At 42.5% G+C, this 12,469-nt stretch overlaps 1 protein-coding gene across 2 annotated transcripts in view; it reads left to right on the forward strand.

The window, feature by feature from the left end:
• The first annotated feature begins 7,712 nt into the window (after positions 1-7,712).
• Positions 7,713-12,469, forward strand: part of jag2b (jagged canonical Notch ligand 2b) — a 44,759-nt gene continuing 40,002 nt past the window's right edge. The window contains exons 1-2 of one of the 2 annotated variants that reach the window (XM_086167426.1): positions 7,713-8,035; positions 8,760-9,071. In XM_086167426.1, coding sequence (XP_086023552.1) covers positions 7,967-8,035; positions 8,760-9,071 — 381 coding nt within the window. In that variant the 5' untranslated portion in view covers positions 7,713-7,966. The remainder of the gene's footprint in view (positions 8,036-8,759; positions 9,072-12,469) is intronic. The other variant, XM_086167427.1, reaches the window with a different exon arrangement.

Below are 12,469 nucleotides of genomic sequence, written 5' to 3' on the forward strand. Positions count from 1 at the left end.
ACACGGCGTTGACGCCGTTTAAACTCATTATCGCCATTGTGTCCCCTTCACACACACCTGAACCGCTGAACACCGAGGCACCTGCTCACTCTGCGTCAACCGTACAACATATCTGTTAAATACATGCGTGCGTATCTCAGTTCTAAGGGTTCAATGACAATTTGACGTCCTGCATTGTGAGCTGTCCAAGTATGCTTCTTGTCCGTCAGAGCTTTAAGGCGCTACGTAAATGTAAAACATTATGATCTCAGTCTCAGACAGACTTCAATGCGGCGCAGTTTTTAGCGCTTCCACCTCACACCAAGAAGGGTCCCCTGTTCAAGCGGCCTTTCTATGCCGAGTTTGCATGTTCTCCCGACGTCTGCGTTTCCTGGTTTCCTTCCTTTCCGGGGTCTCCAGTTTCCTCCCGCACTTCAAAAACGGGTTTAACAGGTAGGTTCATTGGAGATCCTAAATTTCCCAGATGAGTGAATGAAGGAGTGAGTGGTTATATAGCCTTTATGTGACATGTAAATTAGAGGGCGAATGGTTGTGTGTGTTCATATGTGGCCATGTGCAGCATCCTGCACCCTCAGGATAACCGGTATAGACGATGAATAAATGATTGAATGAATGAATGACTGGCTTAAGCCTCAGTCATTTATCTTGTTCTTTTTGTTTTTTGATGTTTATGTTTGATACTGAACCATACTTTTGGTTCCCATTAATCATTTTGAGGGACTGATGTGTGACTAAACACAACATAAGTTGAAAAACGTACTATTTATCCTGAGGGTGACTAAATTAATGCTATTTATAGTTTAATGAAATTTTAGTGGAGGAAGTTTTTTCTATCAGTCAAAATATTGTATATGTTACAAAGAGAAAATGAGAGAGAGATGAGATGAGATGAGAACAACTTTATTAGTCCCGAAGGAAATTGTTGTGCCAGAGTTTCAAGTAAAAAACATAACAGTAATAGATAATAGTAGAAGGGAGGAAGAATAAGAAATATAATGAAATATGAATTGTCTTAACTGTTAGCAGTAACTACAAAGATTGAAGATTCCCTGCGGCTGAGGGAAGATATATAGGATATATATATATACACACACACACACACACACACTCACACATATATATATAAGATATATATATGAGGGAAGAAAATATAACATAAAAATTAAGTTATTATAGAACAGAATCCTTTAAAACTCTTTTTTTTTTCAGTTCTCCATATCGAGTTAAAACACAAATCCGCCTTCTGACAAGCCCGTCAGTTATTGAAATGGTTTGGAAATGGTGCAGTGTGTATACATGTTTAATTATTAGATGAGAAGAGAGGAAACTCATTTTATTCCCATTTTTCATCCAGCTCCCCTGGGAAAGGCCTCATTTCCTTACAAAATCAAGTAATCCATAATTTCTTATCTGCATTTCCGCCCGGCCTTTGCTTACATTTACTTCATAACGTGCACCTCTGCTTCTGCTCCAACTCTCCAGCAATCGGACCGTGACCTGATGGATTAACATGGCATTGTACTTTGAGGAAGAGTGGGGCGGAGGCTTGCTGATAAACAGTCCCAGATAGGAGTCAGGTGAATTGTGACAGCCTGTTTCTGGTTAAAAGCCCTCCCGTTGACCCGTGCTCGACGTTCTCGCTGCTCCCTTCGACAACCCATGTGAGTTATCGGGAAGTGTCTGCCGCGGCTTTCCCGCGACGTGTATTTATGAGGTTATGGGCTGAGCGTGAAAAGATGGCTCGCGGGGGTTTAGATCAAGTCTCCCTGTATCTGTATCCATATGTGGTAGGGGGGCTGAAGTAAAACTGCATATCACAGTAACACCCACAGGAGAGATATCGTACAGCGTGCTTCATATCCTCATTAAATCAGGAAAGATTCACTGTGAGACGACCAAGTAGGTCAATCTTAACACCGTATGTTTACAGGAAGTGAAAGGAACATTAAGTTAGATTCACCGGATATTTCAATGAGGTCACTGCAGCTTGTACTTCTCAGTCATTTCTTTTGACAAGTGTGTAATAACCAGACAAAACATACAAAACACAGAGGCTTTCTGAAGCTTGTTATTTCGCGGCCATATGTTTGTGCCTACAAGGTTAAACGAGGACTCTGACTGCAAAATGAGCTACGGAACGCGAACAGGAAAAGCTCGCCGTACTCTTTGTCATAAATGTTGTTAACTTGCCAAACTGGTTGACATTGTAAGTTTGTATTCTAGAAAAATCTGTGCGGCCGCTCAGGTTGGCGTGGAATGCATCTCTGCTGCTCGAACCCAAGTGCGCCTTTCCAGTTTGTTTTTCCTCCCCTGTGAACTGTAACATATTGGACATGCTGGCCTGTACAATATGAAACCAGAGCTTTTAGCATGACAAAACTCAAATGCATACAGTTCTGTCAGCAGTGCAGAACATACCGGTATGTAAGAGATACCCCTCAGTGCCAATGCTGGCTACATTTCTCCTCTTATCGCAGCGGAACTGCCCTTTCCACGCACTTGATAGCTCAGTCAACCATGGGAACGAGAGGAAGTTAAGATACGGGGACAACAGTTCCGAATTTGCAGAAATTCTTTCGCCCCCTCGCACATTAAATGCATAATTACTGCAGCCATGTATTAGTGAGTCCTCTAAAAGTTATTGAAGCACGAAAGAAGGCACGAGAAACAATGATTGTGTGAGATGGAGATGTTTATAAAGAGATCCGCCGACGTAAAATGTCGGGATTATTTGATCCTGGATGCTAATTAGATATATTTAGCTGCACAAAGTACCGCGCGGCTGACATTTGAAGCTCAGGAGGCACAGCTGAAGACACAGAGCGTGCTCTAGATTAAACCAGATTAAAAGTGAATATACAGCTGTGTGTCATCAGCGTACACTTGGAAGGCAACCATGGCTTTCATGTGGTCAAAAAACATGTGGATGGAAAATAAAAAACATTCCCGGTTGGATCTCACCGCCAGTTAGCAGGGTGCTACTCGGTAACAAGGCAAAACTGAAAAAAATGTAAATAATTTCTCGGGAAAAGGGTCGAAGCTCACACTTCACATCTGCCAAATAATGAAGTGGCAACCAAGCAGGTGGTGTGCAGGAAAGTTTACATTCCTTTTGGCACCGTCGCCGCTTGCACCATCAGCTGGCATTTCCGCAGTCGATAAACAGAACTGGAACAGACGCCGCGGCGCGTTTTGTCAGCCATTGGGGGAGGTGAGAGGTTGGTGAACAGGTTTGTGTTGAACTGAAATCATTTTTGGCCAAAATGTAGATCAGCTAGGTTGGCAGGAGACTGGTTCCCATGACGCCCTATGGTTCCAGCCCACTCGAACAGGAACTTTATTCACCAGGGTGCCTTTTCACTCCACCCTGAAGTCAAAATAAACCTGCTGGGGGACAATGAGAGTTTGGAAAAAAATAGCAACATCCATGTACGCCATCTTGACTTGAAAAAAAAAAAAATCAGTGTCGGCTGGAAATTGATTGTGATCCTGCACAAATGCAATTTTTTTTTTTTTTTTTTTTTTAGATCCACTATAAAATCACCTGGTTTTCGAACCTTTGTAGCCTTTTCAGATATGTTCCCAGACCGCTGGATGGAAAGCTCAACATAATGTGTCTCCAAAAAGCTTTCGAAGGGGAATGTTCACCAATCAAACCAAAACAGTTTGCTGTGGTTTTTTTTTGTTTTTTTTTGCACTGCGCCGTCTGCTGTTGTGCTGGGTATTGACCAGAAAACAAATGGCGACAATAACATAATTTTATATTTAATAGCCCATTTTGAAAGACACGAATTTGATTGACCCCGGAGGGGATTTCTTTTCATTTTTTCCATCACTACTATGGAAAAACCTGAACATCCACATCATTCTCAGTGAATATTAACAATCGAGAATCATGAAATAGGAAAGAGCTTCCCTCCACAATTAAATCCACGGGGACGCCGGCAAAATAACATCAATTTAAAAGCCATTGTAATTAGACAAACGTTATTGCTTGATTGAAACCAGCACGTCTCAGTCTTGACCCGTGCTGCCACCGTGGCCCTCCCCAAAACCTCGCAGACACACACACACACACACACACACACACACATTCAGAGTCCCCAAAAGATGCTTAAAGATAAAAGAGAATCGACCCGTCAGCCGTATGTACAGAGAGTAGAGATCTGAAAGGAGAAAAGCCATGAAAAATGGATGAGAGAAGAAATCCACTTCACCTCCCCCCTAGAGGCTGGCAAGCCCCCCACGGTGCTCCCACTCATAATCCCTTCTCCTCCTGCACACACACTACTCTCTCTGTGCCTCACACACACGCATGTGGTGTATGCAAACAGGGAGACAAGCTAGACACACACCACCCATGGCCTGATGGTAGGAGTTTGTAGCCGGGAGAAGATGCTGGTTGGTATTATGATTTATAAATATCAAACTTCACTCTTCTGATGCTATTAAATTCCTCATTTCTTTGCTGGGGTTTCAGGTTTTTGGGATATTACTTGGTATGTTGGGGGTCACTGGCTATAGAATGACTTACGCTAGTCAGGTTTGAATGAACTGATCCTTCTGTTAGTTTGGATTGTTAGACTTGTAGACTAGCTTGGCTTTGAGCAAAGGACACGATGGATTGATGGGGACTCGCATGCAAAATGACCTTCCGTAACCTTCTCAGGTAACCGCGACTAAGTAAAATCACTAAAAACTGTGAATAAAATAACGCACAGAGCAGGAGAAAATGCACGGTGGAATTGGGAATGATCAAATCCACATGTGGAGGAGTGTGATGACAAAGACGGCTGGTCCAGAGAACAATCGTCAGGTATATTTTGAATTTCGCCATTTTAAATTTTCCATTTCTACATCTGTAACAAGAAAAATAACAGGAATAGGATTTTTTCCGTGGACTGTACAGATATCATAAAATTCTATTACGTGAGAATATGAACCTTAATCATGAATTAAAGCGGAGTGACTGTTGTGAATTTACCTTGTAAATCAAAACGTTCATTGTCGGTGGGGTAAGCGAGGAATTGTCTTTTTGTAAGCTTTAAAGAAACTATGGCATCAGAATTTGCTGAAAAACAAACAAACAAACAAACAAACAAACAAACACGGGATATAAATGAAGGGTAAAATTTACCCACTTGTCTTAAAGCGGCTTATTGCGGACGATACAGATGATCTGGTGTCGGCAGTGAGGTCAGGTCAGGTCAAGAGACGTATTTTAAGTGTGCGGACACACTCCAGTAAACAGCTCGATTAGTCTTTCTTGCGGCAAAATTGTTAAATATCATACCAAAATCCTTAAAATGCCACGTATCCTTTATAAAGGCAAAAATGTCCATTTTACAATTATTTAATGGAGTGCAGAGAAAGAATTGTAATCACTGAATGTGAAATAAACCGCTCTGCAGCAAACTCTGGATATCGTAACATTACGAATGTTTAACCGTAGAAAAAATCTAGAAAAAGCGACTTATGTCTTGAGTGGGGCAGAATTTTAGGATGTGTCAGTGCAAAAGCACATAGGGCTTGTTTTTTTTTTTTTTTTTTGGTAACCAGGTGGAATAACCAGCCATTGTCCCTCAGCTGTTTGTTTAAAAGCCCACAGTGATGCTGGGTGGCGACTTCCACTCCATCATAGCCATTTGGACACATTATCCAGGAGGGACCGTGACCGCCTTGGAGGAATTTTTTTGGGGGGGATTCCATCTCATAGTTGAAATATTTCAGTCAGACGAAGCGCGTCTATGCTAAAAAACTCCAAACTGCTCGTAGACCTTACTGTGCCACTCCGGGCCCTCCGGCAGGTGTGAGCCAACTTTAGGCACACTCACACGTACTTATGACAGCGTGTGAAATGTTCCAGTCAAAGCGGCTGCAGCGGCTCAGGCTATCAGCAGCCTCCTTCAAGGCCTATCTGCAGTCCGGCTGTCACCTGATGACAAGGAGACACAGACATGGAGGGAGGGGGCTGTTGTCACGTCGACTTTGACTGGCAGATTCTCTTGCCTCTGTTGTTTTTTGGGTTTTTTTTGCCTTTTTCTGGAGACAGTTGCTGTCGCTGCACTGTACGTTTAAAACATTTACCTGAGGGATTCTGGTTGAGGTGTTGGGATAATTACTTATTTCATGACCGTTGCCTGTCGTACTTTACAATTTTTAGTCCAATGTAAGCTTCAAATTATTTCTTTTATTGTACTCTGACAGCCAGTTGTTTCTGCGGTTGATATTTGCTGTCACACCCTCAAAACCGGTTCCCCCCCCGATCATTAAATCTTTATTTACATAGACCAATTATTGAACAACTTTAAGAGTGTGCGTTTATAATTAAACTCTAAAAGACCCAGAGACCCCTGAAGCGCCTTTAGAAAATTGTCACCGGGAAAGTTTTATCTCAGAAAGTGGATTTAGAACGCATTTCTGAAACTACTTTTCGTCCTGAAAAGCCTAAAGATGGCATAGAGCTTCAGTTAGGAAGGAATAGACTTCCTAGTCAGCATAAATACAGCTAACAACACATCTGTATAAATGACTGCATGTGTATTTTCTGTGTGTGTTTACCAATCGAAGGCTTCTTTTATCGGGATCGGTCCGAATGTTTAATTCAGTTGTGACTCTAGAGTAGCTGTAACCGTTGGAGAAGGGCAGGTACCTCAGTGTTTTCAAATCTTTTTCCACCATCTGGTGCCCATTAAAAACTTTCCCCACTGGGAAGCTGAGGAGTGGGATCTGGGATATTAATGGTGCAGGACCAAAAAAAAAAAAAAATCATTGCGTGAAAAATCACAAAGGATGAGCTTATGTACTGTAATTACCTTGCAAGAGATATAATTATTAGACATTTTTAAATATTAAATGTGTCCAAATGGGAGATGTGCATATATCACATTTTTTCCAAAGGTCAAGACAAACAGGAACAGATGCAAACAGTAGAGGGAGCTCTAAACTACTGCAATGTGGGGTTGAGCTGAGGAGAAGACCTCAGTTAACTGCTGGATTACAACCTCCTGGTTCTGGTGCGTCGGAGGGCGAGATTTTTGCTTTGGTGCAGAAAAAAAAACCGCGGAAAATTAAAAATAATTACAATAATGAGCCATAATAAGGTAAACAATACCATATCACTGTGGTAAAAACAACCGCAGATAGATGATTTTGTCGGATGTGAACGAAAAATTGTATTATTCATCATATTATCACCAATATTATTATTTTATCAGTTGTGCTGTGATTAGTTCTGCAAGAGGAACAATAATCGAGTCAAAAACTGCAAGGATGCTTTTATTTCTTTTTAATGAGGTAATTTGAGATGCCTTGCAATGAATTAACGCACGGTTGATGAATCGCTGATGGTGGCGGTGGTGGTGGTGGTGGTTAAATCTAAGTTGAATTTAATTAAAATGGATCCCCTCATTTTGATTGTAGAACCAGAATGAAGCCGAAATTTAAAAAAAAAAATATATATAATAATTCAAGTTTTGGGTGGTGGGTAGGTGGAGGATCAAGGAGGAGGAGGGAAGGGAGGAAGGTTGCTGAGCTGCGGCGGCGGGGAAGGGGAGGGGAGGGAAGAGGAGGGGGGGGTATTTATACTATTGTCCGCCCCTTAATCCGGTTGGCTCAGAGACTGCCCGCAGGTCAATTTGTAAGTGGTTTACTGAGCTGCCAATCAAAGCAGACATCCTCTCCTTAGGCCGCGGCTGCGAAACATCTCAGTTGCTGCGTGGAGAGATTTGACGGAGGGACACTCCTGTACATGGACCATCACCGCGCTGCAATCCGTCGCCCGCGCTCTCTCACACACACACACGCACGTAATGTCTCGGTGAAATCTGGACGTATGCGTTGGGGAAATCACGCGTGTGAATATTTCCTTTTTTTGCATGTCAGGAGAGGAGGAAGTAGTCGCCGGATCTGCGGCTGTTTGTCTTCTTTGATCCCCCCCCCCATGTCACTCTAATTAATCGGAGGCATGTGGAACCGCAGCGGGATTACACGTCGCTTCCCAATAGTCTGCCTGCTGTTGACGTTATGGACCAAGGTAAGAAAGGTTTTTTTTTTTTTTTTTTTTTAAATTTTTAAAAATATAATTCCACCCCTAATCCAAAATTAAATTTTAATAAATTGGCGCCTCGTGGATATTTTTTTTTTTTTTTTTTTTTAAGAATTGAGCTGTGTTAAAAGTTGGTGGGCGTGGGCTGATGTGTTTGGACACCCTCACCACGCACATACATCCACGCACACACACACACTACACTACACCCTCCCTCTCTCTCTCTCCTGCAGGAGCAATATTCGAATGGCGGTAATCGATAATTCAATTACATGGTTCGTGAAAGGCGTGGGATCATTGCGGGGTTGAAACTCCCGTGGAATGGAGTGGGTTGACCCTTCCTTTTTTTTTTTTTTTTTTTTAATTGCGGTGCCGACCCCCCTCCCCCTCCAACACACACACACACACACCTGCGTCTCGTAAGGGCGATTTTTTTTTTTTTTTTTTTTTTTTTTTAGGCCCGGAACCGAACAAGTTGTAAGTTTTCATCAATAGGCTGCAGCGGACCCCGCAACCTCAGCCCACTCACGCACTCCATTCATTTATTTTAGCGTATCCACCCCAATGCATCCCCCCGCTCCCCGCACATGTATATCAACGCAGTGTCGGTAACCACGTTTTTACGCGTCAGCCAAATAAGTCAAATTCTCCCGTGAATATTTTTTTTTATTTCTATTTATAATTCCGTGGCCCCTCCTGTTACTGTTTCTAGGTGTCCCATTCGACCGGCTATTTCGAGCTGCATTTGATCTCCGTGGAGAATATCGGCGGCAAGTTGGTGACCGGGAAGTGCTGCGACGGCCCCACGGAGCCACCCTGCGACCGCGACGAGTGCGACACTTACTTCAATATCTGCCTGAAGGAGTACCGGACGGAGGTCAGCACCGGCCGACCCTGCACCTACGGGATCGGATCCACGCGGGTTCTCGGTGGGAATACGTTTTCTTTCGAGAGCGCCAAAGAGAGCCAGAGAAGAAGCGAAGACGCAGGGAAGATCCTCATCCCTTTCCAGTACGCCTGGCCGGTGAGTTCCGGGATGCGTGTGTGCATGCGTGTGCATGTGTGTGTGCATGTGTGTGTGTGCGTGTGTGTGTGTGGGCGGGGGGGGGGGGGGGGGGGGGCACAGCACATCCTGCACCCATTCCTGTCCATGTCCTATTAAGTGGAGAAAAGTGTTTCGGGTTAATCAATTCTTCAATTAATCGATGAATTAATTGATTGATTCATCGATTCATTTTTTTGTCTTTTACGGCAAAATTAAAAAGTTTACATCCACATCACCCCCCCCCCCTCTCTGTGGGTCACAACCGGTGCCACATTGTGTCCCCTGGGGGTTCAGGTGTGCCTGCAGACCGGCTTCTGGGTCTCAGCATCCCAGGCCCGACAACGTCACCTCGGTTGTCTTTTTAAAGGTTCCCACCCCCCCCCCCCAAAATATATGAGGCTTGGCTTTATTCCAGTCCACCAGCTCCCTATTGCCAAGACCATGATAGGGCAATTAGACTAGGAGGGGGGTTAGGGGGATGTTACTTTGGCAAGGCATCATTTTTTTTTTTTTTGCTGATTTATGTGGTAAATCAATTTAAAACATCACTGAATTTCAAAAGCTGCTAGTTGAAGCCTTTTTTTTGTGTTGTTTTTATTTTTAATCCTATGTAGCAATAACTTTGGGATAAGGCTACCTCAAAAGTTGATTTATGATGCACCGTACATGTTGGCCCTTGTGGTTCGGCATCTGGTTCTTAACAACAAGATAGGGGAAAAAAAAAAAAAAAGGTTTTGGCATCGGGGCAGCTCCTCCTACACACACACCGGTGCCGGGCTTCCACAGGACAGAGCGAGGATGCGTCCGTAGATGTGAATAGCCGCTTCCATTTAAATCTCATTTATTGTGATGAATGGGGGACATTTCTGCTGGGAGCGTGAAAAATGTGTTCCGCTGAGGGGGACCGACGCCTCCGGACAGCATCCTGGTGTGTGTGGTTTGTGGGCTTTGACACACCCCCTCACCTCAGTCACCATTCCGGGGAGCTGACTTCCCCTGCTGTGGGTGGCAGGTGGGCCCCTCCAAGTAGCCAATGCAGTCAGGCGACGAAGGCTTGGATATTTTTATTGCCAGGGCGCAAAGCATACAAAGCGTGAGCGGAAGAGCGAACAAACTTCAGATTCTATGTTGTTCCCATAAGTTTCATTTTCTGTTTCAAACCAACTGTTGGAATCTTGTTTGTCAAGGAGTGACTGCTTCATCTGTGTTTCTTTTAGTTTCATGTTCAAGGTTCACCGGTGTGAGAAATTTGAGATTGACAGCCAGGTTGTGTCGTATTATAATCAGAGATTGCATGTTAGTTGTTGCTTCAATGCAAAATCCTTATTGATTCCTCTTATTCAGCATTGTTTCTAAAAACCCCATGTTGTGCAGGTTGTAGGACTCCTGTCGTTGGGAGAAAATGATAATGAATGAAGGAATTGTTAAAGCGCTTCAAGATGTTGTGTTTTTTTTATTTTATAATTTTTTATTTTTTTTTAATTAGTTTCATAGGCTGCGTTTAAGAGTTCTCCAGTCTGAGCTTCCTGACCAATATTTCTAAGATTTTCTTTTTTTTCCTAGGCTGGATACTGTTCATCTTCTGTCAGGATGGAAAGTCTTTATAGAGGCCCAAAATATTAGAAATGTTTCAGTATGAATCAGGAACCCCTCCTGACAGACTGTGATATAATTTGGAGTGATTTCAGTTCTTTTTTTTTTTTTTTTTGCTCCACCAGTAAGTTTGATCAAGCAACGGGGAGGGTGGATGGAAGGGGACGGACCTGGTTCAGATTTCGTATTTCTAAATTAACTATTGACACCTCAAAGTCCAAAGGAGTGATTGCACAGTCGAGGTGATAATTGGCTGACCCATATGTTGTTCAATTTTCACCATTAATTCATCTGTGACTAGTTAAAAAAAATAGTTTCAAGGGACAGCTCACGCAAAACCGGCATGACAGGCACATTAACTTCCTCTGTAATAATGTATAAAAAATTAAAGGTTATAAAAAAACCTGTACTACTTTTCTATATTAATCCATCCATTGTCTTTATTAGCAGAAACATCGATTCTCAGTTTGTAGAATGGTTGGCATCCACGTAGCTCAGGTCAGGATTTCTAAGTGGGACAAGATTTGAACATGATAGCGTCTTGTTTTGAAGTCAGCTTGACTTACAACAGATGAGCTATGTGGAGATTTTTCTTTTTTCCCTTTTTTTTTTTTAAATCACAGAAATTTGGTCTGAGTCCCATTACTTCTGAGTGGGAAGGTGCAACATGGTTTATCTGTGAAACAGGAATGAAGAAAAAAAAAAACCTTCATCAGACCTTTTCTTGGCACTTAATTCCTCATTTTTGGCAGAACCTTTATTTGCAGGTATTTTTCTGGTGCTGCTTGTCGAAAGACTTTGTTGCCAAAGGGTGCCCTTTTTTCCCCCCCATCTGTCTCATTTTGAAAAATATTTGATTGTGGACCAAGGCAGAGCAGTTTTCATTGGATAAATTGAAATGACCTGTATTTCTCAATGTTGTTGGTTCGACTTCAGTTTAAATAAGGAAAGAAAAAGACGTGCCAATTTATTGATATAATACCCATTTGCAAATTGTAGACCAGATGTGAGGGACGGTTTGGTACAACACACACCTGCTTTGCTCAATCAAGAGACCTGAACCGTGTTTTTTTTTTTTTTGTTTTTTTTGTTTCCCCATTTTTAATTTTTTTTTTTTTAATTTTTTTATTGCAAATTCTAACACTAGCACATAAGAAACAAAAAGATTCCGTATTTGAAAGACTCGACACCTCAAGACTGAGGTGAGGAGGGTTATTCTGGTGTGTCTATCTGGTAACTGTCCCTGCCTGATAACGACGCACTATTCCGGTGCCAGATGTCACGACAAGCCCGTGGGGTCAGTCGCTGTGGCGTTGTTGCTTTCCTCACTCGACAAACAATGATGCAGTGTACTATTGGCTGTGTCATCTGGCCACATGCCAATCTAAAGCCCCGTGGAAGCCAACGTGGCTTTTACACCTCTGTCATCCTGCACTTAGCTTCAGCAACAGATGTTGGAATTATTTGTTGTCATTTGGAAGTAATTGAGTAACTCCAAAGTGTTTTTTTTTTTTTTTTTTTTTTCTTCTTCCCTCATTTAGCATGGCAGCTTTGGTTGTGCCAGAAGTGAAATGCAATCTAATATTCCAGGAATGATCTTAAATCTCTGGTGAGACAGCTCAGTGTGCAAGTTTTGGCATAGCCAACGTTGACCTTTTACATGTATTCGGATGTAAGCCATAGAAATGCAAGCAAGATAAAAAGTCACAGCTTGTCTATTTGACTTATGAGCTGGATTTATTGAATTCAAGTTTGTGGTCAGTGATAAAATTCAAATGTGGTTC

The sequence above is a fragment of the Fistularia commersonii genome, chromosome 20 (genome assembly GCF_037954325.1).
Source record: "Fistularia commersonii isolate RoL2024-O1a breed Wild chromosome 20, RoL_Fcom_v1.0, whole genome shotgun sequence".
Lineage (NCBI taxonomy): Eukaryota > Metazoa > Chordata > Actinopteri > Syngnathiformes > Fistulariidae > Fistularia > Fistularia commersonii.